The sequence below is a fragment of the Kryptolebias marmoratus genome, linkage group LG8, assembly GCF_001649575.2.
Source record: "Kryptolebias marmoratus isolate JLee-2015 linkage group LG8, ASM164957v2, whole genome shotgun sequence".
NCBI lineage: Eukaryota > Metazoa > Chordata > Actinopteri > Cyprinodontiformes > Rivulidae > Kryptolebias > Kryptolebias marmoratus.
The window spans coordinates 4,548,135-4,570,321 of NC_051437.1; the positions used below are offsets into that span (position 1 = coordinate 4,548,135).

The 22,187-nt window shown below is 38.4% G+C and overlaps 1 protein-coding gene across 1 annotated transcript in view; it reads left to right on the forward strand.

Annotated features, from left to right (window-relative positions):
• Window positions 1-1,035: 1,035 nt before the first annotated feature.
• The window catches only part of march9 (membrane-associated ring finger (C3HC4) 9), a 31,506-nt gene continuing 10,354 nt past the window's right edge, over window positions 1,036-22,187 (forward strand). Inside the window, exon 1 of the mRNA XM_017436463.2 lies at window positions 1,036-2,615. Coding sequence (XP_017291952.1) covers window positions 2,286-2,615 — 330 coding nt within the window. The 5' untranslated portion in view covers window positions 1,036-2,285. The remainder of the gene's footprint in view (window positions 2,616-22,187) is intronic.

Genomic DNA, 22,187 nt, shown 5'->3' on the forward strand with positions numbered 1-22,187 from the left:
TAAAAATCTGACCACTTTTTCTCCATCTCGGCCCTGGTCCTCTTTGTCCCACTCACTGAATTAACAGTGATAACAACGTGCTCACAATGCTTCCTTTTATTTGTAACGCCACGACTGCGGCTCCCAAAATTTAAATTTTTTCTATTCTTCATCTCATTGACCAGCATATCAAGTTCTGCCTCTGTGAAATTTAGCTTCTTCGCTCTTTTCTCCATGGTTGGTAACCATGAAATAACATTTCATGCCCTACACCTTATTTGGAATTATGTTTCTACCTTTATTTGTCTTGTATTATTGTTTTTCATGTTAAGTTTTAAAATACCAAACACTGCACATAACTTCCTTTTTATTCGTGTCTGATTAAATAAATGTAAAATATTAAGTTAGACATTATGATCAGTTACTCAGTACTTAAGAGTAGCCATTTCACCAAATACTTTGTTACTCTTACGTGTGTAGTTTCTTGCACAGCTACTTATTACTAAAAATATGGTGAAGTAGTTGTACTCTTACTAGAGTATCACATTTGGGTACTCTACCCACCTCTGCTCGCATCTTAGTTTCCAGAAATTCACCATTTGTGTTTAAAAACATATATTTCACAAAAAAAGTTAACCTTTAAAAATTAAATTTGAAAAAAACTATAAAACTGATAATTATGTAAGAAACATTTATGTTTATCCAGTTCAGTTTCACACACCTTTCTGTTGAACCATAGCAGTTCTAATTATCGTCTTTGCAATAGGGCTGTAATTTCTCTCCTTTCTGAATGTTACAAATAGATATATGGATCTGTAGAAAGAGGAGGAGGAAATGTGTAAGGAAAAAGCAAACGCAATATATATATATATATATGTCTGCTTTTATTTTTGATTATGTCTCTTTCGGTTCTTCATAGTGAAGAACCTGGACAACAGTGGTTATTTGTACAGGCTCTCCCATCTCAGCTGCCTAACCTTGTAGTTCTTTCACAGTGCTCACAGGTGTCTTGGTTGTCTCTCTCACTGTTCTCCTTTCTGCACGGTCACTCGCAGCGTCCACGTCACCAGGCGGAGGGAGGGGATGGAGTGGGGGGTTCAGCACCCTGGACAGCGGCTCCAGCTCCATAATAAAGCGGGCAGCGGAGCTCCTTGTTCCCCGGCCTGCAGCTGAGGCGCAACTCCGTACAGGACGGGATGGAAGCACACGCAGAAAGAAAGAGCGAGCTGTTTACAGTCGGCCTCCCGTCCTCGAACCCCTCCCCCTCCCTGTTCCGGAAGTAGCGGCTGCGTTGGTTAAATCTCCAAGCCGACCATTTCGAGGAGGAAAAATCAGCGCCACCATCCGATCCAATAACCCGTGCCGCGTGGTTTCTGCGGGGGACACGCGCCTTCCTCTCTGACTGGAGCAAATGGTGCCTTGATATTTGTCTGCCTCCGTTTAAAATGCTGGTGGACACGGAGAGGAGATGGGAAGCATCGCGAGGCAGATCTCGGGGGTTTGTGCGTCGCCGCGCGCCCCGCTAGGCTCCTGAAGATGTTTGTGATGTGGACGTGGACCGTCGAGCTGAGCGGCACCGATTCTCCGCGGATCACCCACAGGCTCCACAACAACGAGATGAAATAGGGAAGAAGAAAGAAAAGGAGGGGGGGGCAGTGATTTGACTCCTGGAATACTACAGTGGGGGACAATAGGAGGAAAACAGAACCACATCCAGGCTAAATTTACACTTTTCTATCACGACCTCCTGTTTTTTTCCTCCTTTTTTTGGATTATGATTCTTGATCGGAGTCCCAGATGTGACTGTGTGGATGGCATGTTGTGTTTTACAGCCTTGTTTCCTGCCTCTCTTCCACTCGTCCGCTCTCGCGCAGTCTTCTGCTTTGGGTAGCAAAACATGTAGGCTTTTTTGATTTGCTTAAGCGCATCTAAAAAAAACAGAAAAGGTCTGGTCTGAGATCCGCTGTGAGGAAAATGGACCATGGAAATAAGACCAAACGTTGTAGTATTTACAGGGGTGCGGTGGGAGACGCATCTGGACAGCGCGTGCTGAGTTATTTGAGTGATGAATATTGAAAGAGTGTGTCGGCCAGCTAAAAGAAAAAATCTTTCATCCGCATTGGCTTAGACACACATGCCATCAGTGGGGCGAGAACCGTCATCCCTCTGGATCTGATGGCTGGGACATTAAAGGAAATATTCCAATAAACATGCTCACATCAGGTCTTTGAATAAAACAACAACACCAATAATAATAATAATAATAATAACAGTCTGAAGGATTTTTTTTTTTTTTGTAGCCAAACATGTTTAAGTATCGGATCCGCATGTTTTTCAATGAACTGAAAGTCTTGGTGTTTATGCGATCCGATTCGAGACAGTCCGGCTCAGACACAGATCGACGGTCCACCGCCATGAGAGGTCTGGGGATGGGCGGCTGCGGCTGGCCGCCCTTCGACTGCCATTCCCGGGACGACGAGGAGGAGTACTACGGCAGCGACCCGCGGCCCCGGAGCCTGGCCTTCGAGGACAAGGAGCCCAAGCTGCAAGTGGGCCTGGACGCCGTGTCCCTGACTAGTACCGCCAGCAGCCTGCGGACCCCCCAGTGCCGGATCTGTTTCCAAGGCCCCGAGCAGGTAACGCACGGCGGAGAAAATAAGGTCTGAGTGTTCGAGCCACGTCCTGTGGGGGCCCTGTGTTTGTTTCTGTGCTTCTGGTGAGCCCTTTGTAAAGAACGTGCATGAACTGTTTCTCATTAGCAGCAAAATGAAGGTTTATTTCTTACACAGGGCCGCCATCAAGAGGGGGGGGCGAGGGAGGCAATGGCCACCTCTACACATTTGGTGCCCCCCTCCCCCCTCATCTCCCATGGCACTCTTTGGCCACACAGTGCTGTCCTGAGCTTTTGTTTAGTGTGATTTTTTATATTACCCCAGTTAAATGAAATTGTTAGAACCTCACAAACATATATCGTTTTAAATCAATTAGTGGTCTATCTATCTATTCATATGTTGTTGCTTAAAAATTTAAATCAAAATAAACCTTTAGAGCTAGTCTTGCTGAATAAGGACCAACAGTCTGAATAGAGTAAGATATTTTGGTACAGAAAGCCAGTGTCCTCGTATCAAGATGCATATTTTTTTAATAAATATAAATTTAAGAGCTTTAATAAGTTGAGTAGTGACTTTGCTGTTCTCAGTAACTAACTGCAGATGTAAAATGAGAAACTAAAGCATGCCTATATCAAGAGGTAATTTCATAACTCCTATATTACATCACTTTTCAAATATCCTACAGTGGATCTGACAGCAACATAAAACCCATGAATTTGTGCCACTAGAAGGTTATCAGTGGTCCCCGTCTGGCCACACATTTGCAAAATTTCTGGAGGCACTCCTGTTCTTACAATCATAACTTTTAGCCTCTTCAGCCTTTTAGCTTTTTCTTTGTGAAAATTTTCAACCATGCTGTCCTACATTCCTCTCCCTTTTTCATCTACCTTACACTGAATCCAACCCAAGATCAGGCCTTCATTTCTGACAATCTTGCAAAACAACACTCAGACCTCAGACCCCCCCCCCTCTCTCTCTTTTTTCATAGCTCAAAATCACAGATCACAAATTCGCCTCTAGAGGTGGTACAGTCTGTGCAGCACAGTCCTCACAGCTTCAGTTCACAGGCAACTATTGTTCTTTTTTCCTCCCTCCCATCTGAAAACATGATCAGTTATCTCAATAACACTGTTTTCATAAGTAATCCAGTCAGCGGCAGGAGCAGCAGTATGCAGTTTCCCACACAATCTGAAATCTGGCCAGCATGGCAACAAAGAAAGTTAGCCAATTAGGTCTGCAGGATGACAAACAGGGTGAGAGGGACTGAATATGCATGAGTCACAATCCTTTTCCAAGTGCTGTTTCTGTGTGTGTCACAACATCATGTGATGGCCACTCACATGTTTCAGGGCAGAAAATGGTGCTGACTGCAATGATAAATGATTTGCATGTTTTTAAATGATAATCCTGTCCTTTTCTTGGTCTCGGTTGTGTGTGATCCCAAACAAAAACAGTGAGCCGTGTCTTTCTTTGGTCTGCGGCCAAATGTTGGTCTCACCAGATGTGCTGAAACCTGTGCTGCATGGATCAGCAGGTAGCTCTGAAGACTGGGATAATTAGAAACACTGTAAATCCTGCCGGAGCACAGATGGATATTACCATTTAGTCACTTCTCTAAGATAGGCGTACAGTGTTATTACAGCCCATGTGCTAATTTATGACATCTGCCTGAGAGTTTGGATTGTGAAATTAGAGAGCTAGAGGATAAGAAGATAAATCACTTTGGGTTAGCTTTGAATACACGTGACGTTACAAATCATGCTCAGGTTTCTCCCCACTCAAAACGTCTTCCTTTAATAAAAAGGTGTGTGTTTTAGGCTTTGGGCTCTCCATTGAGGTGACTCATCACGCATCGTGGCTTTGAGCTGCCTCTTTTAGTTTCACAGACAAAGAGCACGCAAACAAAGCACAGAGGGAAAACCCTGAACGACACTACTACTACTACATCAGCTCGTCGCTCTCGTTTGTTTTCTGCCTCCACAGCACGATTTTCTGTTCTCTGCAAACGGGAAGTACTGTTTACCTCCTCCGGCACGAGGCAGGGGCAGCTCACGTTTGCCATTTTGTTGTTATTTCATTATTCAAGCGGGTCACAACGGAAGCAGGGGATCATGTCGCTGTCAGCGGGACAATTACCTACAGACGTAATAATCTTGCTCTGTGGGCTGTATTGAGTCTGAATCCTTATTAATTGTCTGTCAGAGGCGTCAGCATGCACCCTGAATGCGTTGCTGAGCAGACCCAGAACTGTCTACATTTACAGAACCTTCGCAAAAAGCCTTAAAGAGAGTCACAGACATGATGGAGGAAGACGGGGGGTTGAAGGTGGTGCAGGAGGGTGGATGATCTCCCTCGCCTGCCCTTTTTTGCCAACAGCGTGTTTCCACAGCAGCATGCAGTTTGGAGAGAAGTGGACCACTTCCACATGAAAAAAATTCATCTAAAGGTTGCAGACCATTCTGTGGTCGTGAAGTGACACACCAAATTAACACCCTCGTGCTCTGTGAAGTGGCCTTGAGGGATAAACCCACACCACTTTGTTCACAGTGTGTGTTTGTGTGTGTAAGGCCCAGCATTTACGTTTGCTCGCTCTTATGACTGTACAACCTATAGATCTTCTTTATCGCCCACCACCAAAAGATGAGGGCAGACAATGTTTTTGACCGTGTGTTGTGTGTGTGTGTGTGTGTTTGTGTCTGTCAGTTAGCAAAATATCTCAAAAACAGCTAAAGAATTTTTACCAAAAGTAATCATTGAATGTACATTTACAGCTAATTTACCTTTGAAGTCAACACAATTCAAGATGGCTGCCTCAAGCAGCTGACCTTAAAAATACAAAACTGGTTATAACTCAGTCAGTTTTACAGATATGGAACTAAAATGTATGTGATTGTAGCCAAGACTAAACCCCAACACACATTCTGAGAAACAACAAATTGCATCAGATTTTTGTTAAAGATTTAGCCATTAACTTTTGGAGTCAAGGCTGCAAATTAAGTCATGAACCACCAGACAGACTTTAATGAAACTTGTAAGAAATAATAATTGGGTTTTCATTTACAAGTCAATAATTTTTAGAGCCAGCCTAAATCAAGATAGCCACAGCAGCAAACTGATCATAAAAAAACACACGAAAGTGACTTTTTTCAGCCAATTTTACAGAAATTAGGCAAAACTTTTATATGGTAGTAATACACATTCTACTACAAATTGTACATCTTTGCCTAAAACTTTGGCATTAAAAAGTGCTATACAAGTGAAAGCCAATTACCATTACCGGTTACAATCAACACTGTCTGTCTGTTAGCAAAATAAATCTCATGAAACTAGGTGGATTTTAATTAATGCAATTATTGAATATTCAACTACAACTTATTTACTTTTGAAGTCAGCCCAATTTAAGTTGGGCACCACAGGTAATTGTCATTAGCCATCACAAAATATCTTCAACTCAGCAGCTTTTTTACAGATACTGAGCTAGAATTTGATGTGGTAGTAGCTGAGAGTTATTCACAGCACATACTCTGAGTGTGACATCCTGCAATACTGCATTTGACCAAAATGGCTACAACTCCATTATTTCTCATCATAAGATGATCTTAGTCTAAAACTCTGGCTAGAGAGACGACAGGCAATATGCATTCTTGATGATTTTAATTGAAACATTTTTACTTTAACATTTTGTACACATTGTTATATTCTCTTGGTGCTATTTTATAGTTTTACTTTGTCAACTAAGGAAGGAGGAAGCAAAATAAGATTTATGACATGGTTTCAACATCTGTTATCACTGTGCATATAAAAATAAACTTTTTGTATTTGAGAAAAAAGTCTAATCTGATGCCCAAAATGGAAAGTCTTTAACAGGCTGTAACCAGAACTGGATTGTTGGTCGCAAAAAAATCATAGTTCAGATTTAAAGTTACTCATTTCTTAAATTTCTGTAAATTATCATCAAGGTTACAAAAATCCAGGATTTTCGTTCTTGCTTTTTTTATTCACCCCCAGCCAACTGAGCTTATAAACACAAAAATGTCAGTTTGACAGATTGTGGGCTACACTTCAGTGTTGTAGTAGCCTGAGACTGATCCCCAACACATATTCTGAGCATGTGTTGATGGTGCCATGTGTGTGTGTCTGTGTGTGTGTGTGTCCTTTTGTCTCCTGTAATAATCCAACATATAGGTACCTGTACAGACCACAGAAAATATGATTTTATTGTATCTGTAGGGATGTTGTGTCCCACTTGAACATTGAGGCTTGGTGCTTCCAGATGTAGTGATTCTTAATTGTTTGAAGGCAAAAGTGTGTGATGAGGTGAATGATGGAGCCACACCGTTGTAGAGGGTGAGATGTTTATAATGAACATAAAGTTTATTTTGAACAAGTGTTGTATACACCATCTTATAGTTTGGATTTCTTTTCAATTGTTCATATGTCAGACTCAGTACTATGGTTCGATCTTAGGACTACAACACAAACAAAAATACTTTGCACAACCATTACTAAAAACAGGTGCGCTCCTAGCATTCAATGAAGGAATGCATATCACCTGCTGCTTTACATGCCAGAGTTTTAGACTAAGATTATTTTATGTAGACAAATAATAGAGGTTCAGCCATTTTGGTCAAACTGTGAAAATTACATTCTACTCTCCTGAAAACTCAACCAGAGTTTGTCTATACAGTTTAGAGACTCTAGTGGAGATTTAATCTAAGTTTTCTTTAATAGTGGATTTTTCTTTGCCACATTAAGCTTAGACTGGTGAAGAACCTGAACAACAGTTGTTGTAGCTCAGTCTCTCCCATCTCCCTTTCTCCCGCACAGCACTGTCGCATCAGTCCTCTACTGCCGCTCACGTCTCTGCAGATTTGAGTTCAGCAGTCACTTCTAGTGTTCGGATGTTGAGGCTCTGTCCTTTCACTTCAGCTCAACCTGTGAAACTGTACTAGATGCTGTGGCTCCGCTAAAGATCAGAACATCCAAACCCAGAGCTGAGCCCTGGAGGAACGAAGCCACACGTGCTGCCAGGCGTGAGTGCAGGAGAGCTGAGTGAAGATGGAAAAAGGACAAGTTGCAGGTGTCTTTTCAATCTTTGAGGAATAGCTGACATTCCTGTGAACTGTGAAAGCTGCAAAAACCAAGCACTTTTCTGATATTGTAGTCTACAACTATCAGAATACTCGTGCTCTTTTTAAAACTGTCAACTCTGTTCTTAATGCCCCACAACCAGCTGGCCTGGAGAACTCGACTGAAGTGTGTTAGGACTTTTTGAGCTTTTTTATTAAGAAGATTGCAAGCATTAGGGCACTAATTAGCCCTCCTTCCTGTGCCCTCTTTGTCTCTCTCACATGCTCTACTGTCTTTACCCAGTTTGAGCCGATCACTCTGCCGTCTCTGAAAAAGATCATTGATCAGATGAAGCCTGCTGGGTCTTCAAATGATCCGATTCCACCTCGTCTTTTTAAATAGGTTTTTTCACCTTGGCTATGTTTGTGCTTAATGTTATAAATAACTGCTTGGCAAACAGACATACCAGTGAGTTTTAAACATGTAGTGTTGATACCATTGATTAAAAAACCTGGCCTGGACCCCACTGTACTGTCACATTATAGACCCATCTCTAAGCTCCCTTTTTATGTCCAAGAACCCGCCGAAGGTTGTCTACTGGGAGCTGAGCTCACTCTTAAATAAGCACAATCTTCTCTAGGTGTTTCAGTCTGGTTTTAAAACCTGTCACAGTACTGAGTTGGTGCTGTTGGAGTTTTTAAAAATGTTCTTTTAGCCACAGACTCTGGCCACTGTGTTGTTTTGCTGCTGTTGGACCAAACAGCTGGACCATCAGATCTTCCTGGTTCAGTGTGAAGGTGGTGCATTGGTTTAGATCCTATTTAACAGAGATAAGGTTTTGTATCTGTGTTGTAGCAGCTGAGCCCTCTGTAGCGCCTCTTACTTGCCTCAGGGCTCTATACGTGGTCCTCTTCTCTTTTCTTTGTACCTACTCCTTCTTGCATCTATTCTTCAGAATCATGGTATTGCCTTCCACTTTTATGTTGATGACACCCAAATCTATATGCCGCTAAAACACGATAATCACGACTGTGAACCAACTGCTGGACTGCACTGGAGAATTCAAGACATGGATGTCAGTGAACTTTCTACATCTGAATGAACAAAAGACAGAGGTTGTGTTGTTTGGGCCCAGTGATGCTTGATCTGAGTCCTTTAATCCATGTGTTTATCTCAACTCGTTTAGACTACAGCTATGCACTTTATGTTGGGCTGAGCCAGTCGTTATACATTCAGCTTCAGCTGGTTCAGAATGCTGCTGCGCGTCTTTTAAATATTACCAGAAAACGAGAACACATCGCTTCTGTTTTAGAGTCACTACACTGGCTTCCAGTTCGTATCTGGATTGATTTTAAAGTTCTTTTATTTGTTTTTAAACGCCTGCATGGTCTCGCCCCACAGTATCTGTCCGACCTGCTCCAGCCACACGTTCCCTCACGTTCTCTCAGGTCAGCAGATCAGTTCCTGTTGGTAGTCCTGAAGTCAAAGAGGAGGTAAAGAGGGGACTGAGGGTTTTAGTCGCTGCCCCCGAACTGTGGATTGATGTCCTTTGCAGATAAGAAAGATCAACTCACTTCCTGTTTTTACATGATCTCTTAAGACACATTTTTTTCTCTTTGGATTTCAACTCAGTCTGAGATGTTGGATTTTTATTGTTTTATTGTCTTATGGTTTTAACGGTTTTATTCCTTTGATTGTGTTTTATCTGATTTTATAGTTTTTTTTATTCTTGTTTTGAAATGTTATGTGTTTTAACTCTTGTGTTTAATTTTGTTGGGGTACAGCAGCAAGGGCCTTATAAATTAAATAGTATTGTAAAACATTGTATTGTCTAACTCAAATTTTCTGCTTCTATTTGCATTGACAGGAAAAGGAGATTTCCACAAGTTATTTGATGCTTTTTCTTCTTGAAATACACCAATCCTACAAATAAAGTTACAGGAGGAAAACATCTACTTTAATTTACTTTACTCTGAGACTTCAATCATAAAGAACAGCAGGTTATATTAATGTAAAGTGAAGAATATAGGCTAAAAGTCCTCATGGCAAAACACTGGTTGTACAATCAGGACAAGAGAGGAATATTCCTCATATGTTGCTGAATACTGTTAGTTATATCTCAGAACAGACTGATGTTTAGGTCAGGACAGAAGTATCTGAAACATTAAACTCCACACTCAAGAGGTTTATTTAGCTCTGATTCTGTTTCAATGTGAAAATCACTTCATTGATCAAATTAAATATGGCATTTATTAAATAGTCTCCAGTGTGCAGAAGTACTGACAGACTAAATCTAATATTACCAGTTTTGATGGATGTCTCAGCAATTTTAGACAAAATAATAAAAACATATACAGTTTATTCTATAGTATCAACTTCACCGTTTTTATATTGTTTTTTTTAAGTTTGATTTCATTATTTTTCATTTCAGTTTATTTATATAGCAACAAGTCACAATAAAAGTCATCTCAGGGCAATGTACAAAAACGTTCACATACATTTAAAAAAGGCAGCAAAAGTTATCTGTCTTCACTTCATTGCAGTCTCAACAGTGGTAAGGAAAAACTCCCTTTTAACAGGAAGAAACCTCCAGTAGAACCAGAACCACATTCAGGACGAGTTTCGACCGGCTGGGGTTTGAGAGGACAGGAAAGAGACACAGACAAACGTAGAATGACTGGTCCAGGTGGAGTTTCTACTGGAAGACAAAGAAAAACAAATGTTTATGATAGAGATAATCAAAGTAGTGCAAGTAAAGACAGCAGTAGAGTGAGGCAATGTGGTCAGTTTATCCTACAGTCTAAGCCTATAGCAGCATAACTAAGGAATAGCTCAGGAAACCCAAGCCAACCCTAACTATGGGACTGATCACAAAGGAAAGTATTAAGCCTAGTCTTAAAAGTAGACAGGGTGTCAGTCTTACGGACAGAAACAGGAAGTTGGTTCCACAAGAGAGGAGCCTGAGAACTGAAAGCGCTGCCTCCTGTTCTACTTTTAGAAACTCTAGGAACCACAAGTAAACCTGCAGTCTGAGAGTGAAGTCCTCTGTTATGAAAATATGGAACAATAAAATCTTTATGAAAGTTTTTCACAGTAGTTAAACTACAGCTTCTTACTGGCACATAGCAGGAATGTGGCTTACAAGTTGATTCGAGTTTCCAAGAGTATTTTTCAGCTTCTTGTGCTAAAAATTATGCAAGGTTATGGAAACAATTGTTATTTAAGGATAGACTTATATATACTATATACTTATAGATACATATATATTTAATAAATAGAATCCTTAATGAATATATATATATATATATATATATATATATATATATATATATATATAGATAGATAGATAGATAGATAGATAGATAGATAGATAGATAGATAGATAGATAGATAGATAGATATGAATAAACATTGCTGTAATTACATTTGACTATAAAAATACTAACATTTACTAAAAACCTGACACTGTCTTAAAATGAGCGCAGAATTTTTACATTTATATTTTTTGACAATCCAACATCTATTTCAAATTTCTGCAAAGCTGAACAGAACTATGACAACATATACATGTTGTTACCGTCTGATTTTCTGTTGGGATATCACAACAAAAGAAATCAGTGAACTAACTTTGCTTCTTACTGACAGTTAACTGAAAATTTTAGTTTATATCCAGCTACTCTGTTACCGCGGTGATTTACCCATGCTCAGAGATTTTTCTTGGCAATGCTGAAAACTCTGACTTTCAGCTCAGCAAGCAGGTAATCTTACTCTGTAATACAACCCCAGGTGTCATGTGTCGAAAGGTGAAAGGACCCAAAATGCATGGAAGTACACAGCAAGCAGACAGATCGAAGAATCCAAGGATTTATTTAAAGTAAAAAAAAAAAACAGATCAAGCAGGGCAACACAGGAAAAAAAAAAACACAAAGAAAAACCAAGAAGGACTGAGGATTTACCAAATGAAACAGAGAAACTGAGCACAAATTAAACAGTGAAAGTTGATTACTGAGTGAGAGCAGCTAAGCTTATTTTTTACTGACAGGGCAAACAGGGGAGTGGAGGGAAAATGTAGCCGTGGAAAATCAAAAACCTAAAATGCTATACTAGAGAGGTAACAGGAAAACACATACAACTAACAATATCTAATAAACTGAAAACACTCCAGCAGCAATATCAAATCCAATCAAATTTATTTATATAGCACACTTAAAAACAGCTGCCGTTGGCCAAAGTGCTGCACACAAAACAATAAATAGTAAAAAAAAACAATACCAAACACAAGAGACCATAAAAACAAACAAAATAAAAATGATAACAATTTGATAAGATATAAAATAAAATGAAGCAAAAATCTCAACTCTACTATATTAAAACTCAGTGAGTACAAATGTGTTTTAAGATGAGACTTAAAAACACCAACAGTTGAATCCTGTCTGATACGTAGGGGCAGCTGGCTCTGCAGTTTAGAAGCTACCAACAAAGATATCAAAACATACTGATACATAAACTAAAAGAACAAAAAAAAATACCAACAAAACTCCAGAAAACCCCCGAAACTGTGACAAATGAGTGAAATGACTGTTCATACACATGATAACAAGCTCAATCTTTCTAATTCTGTTTATTTACTGTATATTCACAACAAGAGCACAATACAAACAAGAAAACAAATCCAGTTTGTATCAAATAAATGAGGGAGCCTAGCATTCCTTCAAGGAATGCTAGGCTCCCCTGCCACCTTTCAGGCTGGTTCTAGTCTAGGATTATTTTATGTTGAGAAATAACAGAAGAGTAGGGGTACTGATTAAATCTTGAAAACAATGTTATTTGCTATCTCATGCAATATTGTTATTGTTACAATATGTTACAGTCAGACTATGTAAAGTGAATGAATCTCAGCTATTAAAATATCAGTCTGCCTGATCAGTACCCTGAGTCAGTCCAAATCGTAAAAGTTTACAAGTAAAGTAACTGGACTTCTATTTTGTAATAGAAGATGTCTGTTTCCCATTCTCGGAGGTTCTTCAGTTCAAAACTGGAAAGTGTGGAGATCCAAGTTTAAACTACATGAGATTTTTCACACATGTGGGCTAAATTGACATGCAGATTAATCTCACTCCTCTCCCTCCTGAGGGTCATTGAGGTGTTTGTTTGCCTGGCCCTAATGGCCCTCAGGAGGGAGCAGAGTGAGATTTATCTGCATGTCAATTTAGCCTACATAAGTGGAGCATCTCAAGTAGTTTTAACTTGGGTCTCCACACTCTCCAGTTTTAAATTTCAAAAGCTCCCCAGATTGGAAGTAAAACATATTTAACTACAGAATAGAAGTCCAGTTGCTTTGTTTTAAAATGTTTAATACATCCTGTACCCTTTATGACTCAGAATCTACACCAGCAATAAGTTCAGTGGCATCAGGACAGTGACATTCACACGGTCCATGCTCAGCACACTGCATAAGTGTGGTAGTCTTCATTTGGCTAGCCTAGTGTGGATGAAGACTTTTGCTTTTTCTCCAAACTCCACGCTCCATGACTGATGTCACTGCTGATAAGGTAAAAAGATTTGACAGAACATCACTTCAAAAACCATCAGACTATCCGTTTAAGGCAATCAGTGTAATATATTTAGGTGTTGATTAAATATTGTTGTTTTACTTCTCAAATTTAAACACAAATCATGTTTATTTAGGGATTTATTTCCATTGAATCATTCAGTCTAATAAAGATATTGGCCTAGCCATTTTAGGTAACAATCTTCCCATTTCCCCAAAACTGTTTTATTAACTCACATGACTTTAAACAAACAAATAATATATCTCTGACAGGTTTCCAAAACTAAATTCACTTTGTGTTCCTCAAAAGAGCAGTTCATTTTTGACAACAACAAATAAAAATATTTTTCATCTCTTAAAATCTCAGAACAAATTCAGGTGCTGCTTTAACTATTGATTTAATATGTGCTGTCTGCTCAGCATTTTTGTTCATGAATGTATAAGAAGAAGCTGCAGTAAATCAGTAAATCACCGGCATGATTTTTGCTTTTTGCCAAACTGTAATGATGAAAAGTGTCACATTATGTGTCTGAGATAATGACTGGAAACATAATTGCAGCTTTTAATGGTTTCTGTTTTTGTTTTGTTCCAGTTCATCATCACATTAACTTTCTCATTCCAGCCTGGAAACAAACACAAACACACACAAAAATTTCTCAATGATAGCCTGACATTTTGAAAATGTTTGCTTTCATATTATCTTTATTTAGTCCTTCATATACTTTGACCTTCTTTGTGTTATCTTTTTAATGTCAACAGGCGTTTTATTTTAAATTTTATGAATGGCATGTGGCTCATCTGCCACATTCCATATTTTATGCATTGGGACACTTGAAGTTTATTTTATATAAGTCAGAAGGTCAAATGAGCCAGATGGGGAAACAAAAGTGCAGATGGATTAAAAAAGAAAATAAAAAAATGAGGTCAGAGCAGTTCTCTAAACCTGTGCTGATTAAAAAGGTACAACATTTCTCTGCCAAATCAATGTGAACAGATGCTGATTCGTGTCTTTGAATAACCATCTGTAAATTTATTATGATTGGCACACAAAAATAAGCATACACTGCTCTGCTTTTTAATTAATGATGCTTTCCACCAATTTTAGTTATAACAATTAAAAGTTAAAAAAAATTATAAATCCATTCTATTTGAAATAGTAAATTATAAAGTGCAATTTTCTTTCAGTTACACCTGAGCCTAAATTCAGTAATTCAGGGTAAAATGTTATTAATTACTTTCAGTTAGACAAAATAGATATAGATTTAATGTGTTTGACTTTGTCCCATCCACACAGGAACAGTGATTTGTGAAAATCAAAAAAGTTTGTTATTATTTCAGTCTTGTATTTCTTTGGAAAGGGTGATTTAAGAGCCCTAAAATGATTCCTTATTCAAACACGTTTAGCTGTAATTAGTTATTTTATGTTTAAAAGTAAGGTCATGTGAGAGAAGGCGGGGCTTAAAGCAGAGACGCCGGTTCCAAATATTCAACATGAAAGCTTCTGTAAAATATTTCCTTCTGACTTCAGTTCCCAACGAGAGAAGTTGAGAGCACTTGATCTAGTACTATAATGTGTCTATGGCCAAAATACAAAATGTTGAAAACAATAATGTCAAAGTCCTGCCTCTTACCTAACCTACAACTCCAGGCGTATCAGATGTAACAACAATAATGACATATTACACGCTTGTGTTTGTTCTGCAGACACTAGTTTCTTAACTGGAGAAAAAACATCATTTATTGTATAACTTGAATGAGCAGACATGACTAGTGAACAATAACATTGTCTAAAATAGAGCTGAGCAAAAACCTCCTTAATGTTACACCAAATAATCTAAGGCCAAATAGGTATGTATGACTTTGCTGAACTGGCAACAATACTAAAAGCCAAATGTAGCAGAACAATCCTACAATATATATCTAGTATACATTTAAAATGTGGGAAATGAGAATAGTTTTAAATGACTGATACTTGTGTATAAAAATTTTACCCTCATTTGCCATGAACTTCATGAGGATGTTCACTCCAGCCATCCCTTGCTGGATCCTGGGCCTGAAAAGTGTAGGGACTTGGGTTTTCTTTGTTTTTGTTTTGTTTTATTTTTACTCTGTTATCTGGTTGTGTGTGTGTTTTTTGTTTTGTCTCATGTTCATGTTTCATTGACTCCTCCTCAGTCTCCCTCTCGGTTTCCCTGCCACACCCATCTACACCTGTCTCTACTTTGTAATCATGTCACCTGTTTCCACTTACCTCGCTATCTTCAGTGTTCAAAACCCGGTCATTTCCTTCCATACCCCGCTGGTGCGTTGATGTTTGTTGTCTGTAGTAAGTGTTCCTGTCCTGCTTGTTCCCATGTCTGATCCTGTTCCCGCTCCTTGCTTCAGTTTGTATTTTCTGTTCCCGTCTTAGTTGTTTGATTTAGTTTATGTGTCTATTCGTTTGCTGCCACATCAGCCTTTTTGTTTTGTTTATTCTTTAGTTAATAAATTAGTTGATTTAAAAATGAGTCTGCACTCTGGGTTCGCCTCCGTCATCCCAACTCTTGACAGAAAAGTGTCCAATATGTCCACATATTTGGACCATAGATAGTTAGAATATTTGTGTTGTGCACTTTCCAACTTTAAATCGTTTAAGTTTAGAGGTTTTTAGGATTCAGTCATTTTTGTGGAATAAAGGGAGGAGCTCAATCTCACTGGAAAATATGTTGGTAAACACATTTTCACATTATTCACATGTCCTTTGGTATTTTTCCTTCTGAGGGACAAAGAAAAGTTTATACTTTTTTTTTTAAACCTAACAGTGCTTGGTTGTTGTATTGTGTAAGGGTGATATAACAGAACTGTTTTATAAGCCATTCAGGCTTATAAAACAGGTCTTTCTCAAAAATATCATACTGTGTATGAGAACACTACATTAGCTAATAATAAAGCTCTACACTCTGATACCATTTGTTTAGTTTGTTGCTGTTTTCTCATCTGAACAGCATCGATTTTGCTGCGTCAATGTATGTGTGCTGAGCATAAACCATGTATGTCACGTCCATGGTGCTGAGGCTACTGAATGTATCAGTCCGCTTGATCAGCTTGTTTTGTAAGGTAAAAAGTTTCCCAACTCCTGGAAGACTGGCACATTCAATAGCCTCAGGACACACCACATTTACAGTCTGTCTGTACTCAGCACACATACATTTGCGTTGTAACACAGTTGTTGTTTGGTTGAGAAAATAAACTGTGTCATGCAAAACTGTAGAGGTTTAATTAGCTAATGAATTATTCTTTCACACCAGTATGAATTTCTTGTGAAAGAGCTGTTTTATAAACCTAAAAGAACGAATTAAAAATGGGCCTTCCTTTGGATAGTCATTAACCTAACCTGGACAAAGACTTCTGTCCTTTTACAAACTCCATACTCTGTCAAGATCTGAAGATACTATTAATAGCTATTTGACAGACCATCCCTATAACATTTTAATGATTTATTTCCATACTCCCTTATTTTAAGTGTTATGCAATACCGTTGGTCTCAGCATAAAATACACAATAAGATATTACTGGTGTTGGGTAATGTGACCTTAAATGAGTCAAATTTGTACTTGCTCATAATGCCCCTTCATGCTGGACGACTGTGTCACAATGTAAAAAATCTCCCAGAACATGGATGGTCTTTACAGGGTCCTAGGAGAATGTAGCAGGGTCGTCATGCACTGGGAAGGGGGCCTTAGAATAACCTTGTGGTTTTACACTTAAACACACAATAGGGTACTTTTAGATAGTTCGGTACCGTTAGTTTTAGCATTGTCATGTTTTAGATTATTTAGCCTTCCTGTACACTTAGCTTAGTTACTGTACAATTAGTTATCATATTCACTGTTAGCTAGATTCTTCGTGACTTGGTTTAGTAATATCATGTTTTAGTAGTTTAGTTATCCTGTACCTTGGTTGGCATTGTCATGTTTTAGCTTAGTTATCTTGTCATGTTCTGTAACTCTGTCTGTAATTTTGTTCTTGTGTTGTAAAGCACTTTGAGTCGCCTTGAGCTGAAAAGTGCTATATAAATAAATGTACCTACCTACCTACCTACCTACCTACCTACCTACAATTAAAAGACTTAGTATTCCTTGAAAGAATGCATATCATCCATCGCCTTATAAATCCTCCTGACTACCAGGAAAAAAAATATTCTCCAATTACCATTTTTTTTTAATTCTACAACCTTTGTAAGATAATTAGAATACTGGAAACGTTTTTTTTTTTTTTTGAAAAAAAAAGTTTTTATTTTTGAAATATTATGTGTCCACTACAGTGGACATCGGAACACCATACATTTGAAACCAAACCTTGATGGCAACCAGTTTGTCCCAAAGAAAATATCCAAACATCAACATAAGAATGAATTTCATATTATTGACAAAACTGTCTATCATCACAGTTGTTTTGCTTTCCTGTGCTTAATTGCTATGATACTTCAAAAAGCAATTCCCCTTCTTGGAAACACAAAGGAACCCTTTGCACATTGTGCACATCACATATGTTTTGCCCGTGCAGCCAGATCTGCGACACCTTGATGCATGTGTTTCGTCCACCATTTCTGGAACATGGATGTCACTGTAGTGTTAAGCAACTTCAATGGTTTCTTCCCCAGAAACTGGCAGTCACTCCTATACTGAAGCCATGAGTTGGTGATTGCCAGGTAAAAAAAGTGGAAAACTGCACGCACTGTCCATTTTCGAGTGCGAGAAGCCATCCTGTTGAAACTCAACATTCAGTCAACCAAGTACACGCCACCCATGTTGGTGTTGTACTCAGCAATTGCCAGTGGCCTTGACACCTGGACAAACCTTTTGTCTGTCTTGGACCATCTTCTGCATGTGTCCTGAGGTTCAATGCTATAGGCAGAGGATGCCATGACAACTAGCTTGTTGTCCAGCCTCTTTATGACAGCAACTTCAGGAGGGCTTCATCTGACAACCATCTCTGATTCACCTCTTCCTTTCTTTTTGAAAGTCTTATTGATCTTACACTCCTTTGGAACCCTGTTACTCATGGGTGTTCCAGTTCCTGCCAACCCTTTTGTCATCAGGGTGTCAAGGAGGTTGACTGTTGTAAAGAACCTGTCAAAGAACAGGTGGGTTCCTTGAGAAATAGACTCTGCCAAATGAAGAACAGCTTGGTCTCCAATGCCATTTCCTCCTGTAACTTGGAAGGTAGTCTTGCCTTGGTAGACTACAAAGTCTAAGACCAGACCAGTTGGTGCAGCCAAGACAAACACCTTCAATCTAATTGGGCTGAGATGTGGACTGTCTTGCTTCATCTGACTCTGCATCTGCTTGCCCTGCCTGAATTTCATCCTTAGAGCTCTCTGAATCAACTTCCTCTACTTGTGCCTGAAACATTGCATCTTCACCTTCTTCATCAGACACCTCAATATCTGCGTCTCCATCAACAATTTTCAGTAAAATTCTCTCTGCTTCTGAGAACAACTTTCTTTCTTGTCATTTAAAAAAAATTCTGAAATGAGAAAGCTCCTCGGATGAGAAGCGAAACGTCTTCAACTACAGAATAGAAGTCCAGTTGTTTTTGTTTTTTAACTTTTTTGAATTATTATGCACTTACTTTTTCTCTTCCTATAAAATGTGCTTGTACTGATGGACGCCATTTTTCTGAATGAGGAAAAGGAAGGTACAAAAGCTCCACCCTTCACATTTGGTATCATTGAAAAGCCCTAAATGTCCTCTGTAGATAGCAAAAGGAGTTAATTCAGTAGTATGCAGTGGGTGGAAGATGTTCAAGTTTACAAATGTCCTCTACAGAGGACAAATTTGAACTACTGGTAGTCATTATGCCAGAGTTTTAAACTAAGACCAGCTGATACTGAGAAATGGAGTTGTTGTCATTTTAGTCAAACCTTGAAAATAACATTACAGTATATGAAGGAGGGTTGAGGTCAAACATATAAATTTGAAATGCTGGACTTAAGGCCTCAAAGCAGGAATCTGAGATTTTCCTGCCCTTTGTGGCTGATATGAAGAAAGGGTCTGCTTTTTACTCTACTTTTCACAACTGAACTAAAGTTCAGACCCCTTGGCTCAATTCTGTATCAGGGCTAATGTTTTCATGACCTTTTCCTAAGGCCAACTTGAAATGACTAAATAAATAAATAAGAACAATTAAATTACAACAGAAACATTTAAAAATATTGTTTGTAGAGAGTGAATATAAAGGCTGAGCTGACGAGTAAGTGGGAACAGGTGAGGAATTACAAACAGGAAATAGGTGTAGATGGGAGTGGCAGCCTGACCTGGATAATCACTGAGATTAAGTGAGGGAAAGTGAATAGTGGCACAAAGAACACAGAGGGCACATGGAGGAGAACTACATGAGAATATATAAGAAACACAAGGAATAAATTAAACACAAGGATCACAAGAAAATAAAAGCACAGGAAACAACATAAAATAAAACAAAACACCCAGTTTGTGACAATTTGGGACTCAAGTCCTGTTGTCCAGGTCAAAAAGACTTCTTTGTAAAGACTTTTTTCACAGGACTCACTCAGAGTTTAGTATTGCTGTTGTTGTTGGATTATGGTCCAGACCCAAAAGTTACCCCTGAGGCAGCAGAAGGTTTAGCAAACCAGCAGCAGCTGATGTCCTAGAAGTGAGAACAGACTGAAAAACACCTTCTGCTTCTATAATGTAGCGGGCCAACTAGGAGTACCACTCTTAAAGACAAAACACATTCACATGTGGAAAATGACATGTGGTCACATGTGCAAACATGTTAAAATAACATGTGACTGACGTGAAACCTTTTAGTACATGGTAAATATGGGTTTTTAAGATATTCATGGTGAAATGTGTGAAACTTGTAAATGTGAAACTGTAGAGAATATATGTGGAACCTGTGGGATTACAAGTTTAAACATGTACATATGTTCCAACACATGTTATACAATTTATTATTTGCACAAGTGCTCTACATGGCACTACATGTTTCACATCTCACATATTTATCACCTGCTGCCAAAGGTCTGTGTTGTTAGCAAAATATCTCATAAACCACTGGAAGCATTTGAATAAAACTCCCTGAAATGAAATCATTGGTTGGACATCGGTAATGGATTACCTTTTGAAATTGATTACATTCAAGATAGCCACCACATTTAAGCAACCGTAACAAACACAAAAATAGCTACAACTCAGTTAAATTTACAGATACTGAGATCAACTTTGGTGTGGTAGTAGCTAGATTGATCCCCAATCCATTTTGTAAGTGCTAACTGACTGAGCAAGATCTGTTTTTATAAAAAGTAATTATTGTCCTAAAGCCTATCTTTTTGTTAGCAGGATATCCAATAAACCACTGAACTACTGAACTGATTTAATAAAACTTTTAGAGAGTAATCATTTGTGTGTATGTTTGCAACTGATTAACTTTTGTATTCAACCCAGTTCAAGATGGCCACCACAGCTAATCAACATTAACTAACAAAAAATGGCTATAACAGGGTCAATTTTAGAGACATTGAGATAAAATCTGTGTGGCAATAGTTAATAGTCTTCCCAAAGAGTGTGAACAGATCTCATGCAATCTCACAGTGTTGCATGAGTTTCTGCATAATCTAATTTACAAGGTTTGGCAAAATGTCTGCAACTCTGTGCCTTTTCATCAGATAGCTGTGGTTTAAATGAAAGCTGGTCGGTGATATGCATTCCTTTAAGGAATGCTAAGCCTTTCATTGTTAAATTTGTTTTGTGAAATATGTGAAAAAACACATTTTTTTCTATAGAGCGGACCTACTAGTAAAACTAACACTCTTTACAACATTGAAGATTTTTAGAAAAATGTTTAAATAGTCAGAAAAGATCATTAATTGATTACCACAACAAAGTTCTGTGCTTGTAAGTATAGAGAAATGTTTAGCCTAGTCTGCCTCATTACAAATTCAAACTTAAAGCATACATTTACAGTATTTATTCCATAAATTGGTATTTAGATCAGTTTTTGACTTTATGGAAATTCCTCAAGTTTTTGATTTGAAGACAAACACTTCCCATGCTTCCTGTCTTTGTGTTCTGCTAACCACCAGCTGTAGAGTCATTACTAACCCAATGCCAGCAGTAAGTGTTTCCTTTCACTCTCTTCTAAACTATTCCTATAGATATTTTTGTTTTAGTCCTCCTCTCTGAGAGTTAGTACAACCCCATTTCCGAAAAAGTTGGGATGCTGTGTAAAATTTAAATAAATCCCAAATTTTATTCACAATGGAACATATGAAATATAGCAAATGTTTAAACTAAAAATATATACTATTTTTAGGGGGAGGGAAATTGGTCATTTTGAATGTGATGACAGCAACAGAAAAAAGTTAAGACAGGACCATGTTTCCTTCTGTGAAGTGTCCCCTCTTCTTCTAACAACAGTCTATAAACATCTAGGAAGAGAGCAGCTGCTGGAGGTTTTGAAGGTGAATGTTGAATACTGTCATTGTCATTTTGTTTACAACACAGAACACAGTATAGCAATAGAGGACGTCAAGTTGATGGAATTAGCCGCTGCTCGGTCTGTGACTTTTTGTCAGACTCGAGGTGAAATCAGACAGCCAGAGAAGCTTCAGGCGGTGCACGGCACCCCCATACCTGAATTCTCTCTTTCCTCTTTAGTACGGAGGACGTGACATCCATGGTTCCTGAAAAGACTTTCAAAATTGGATTTTTCTGACCACAGAACAGTTTTCCATTCTGCTTTAGCCTTTTTAAAATGAGCTTTGGACCAGAGGAGATGGCAGCATTTTTTGATATTATGTTTCTTCTTTGCATGATAGAGCTTTAACCAGCATTTGTGGATGATACAGAAAACAGTGTTTACAGACAATAATTTATCTTCAAATTCAATATTAGTTTGTCTTTTTCATTAATCATGTTCTATTGTGGATGAAATTTTGGTTTATGAGATTTACAAATCATTGCATTTTT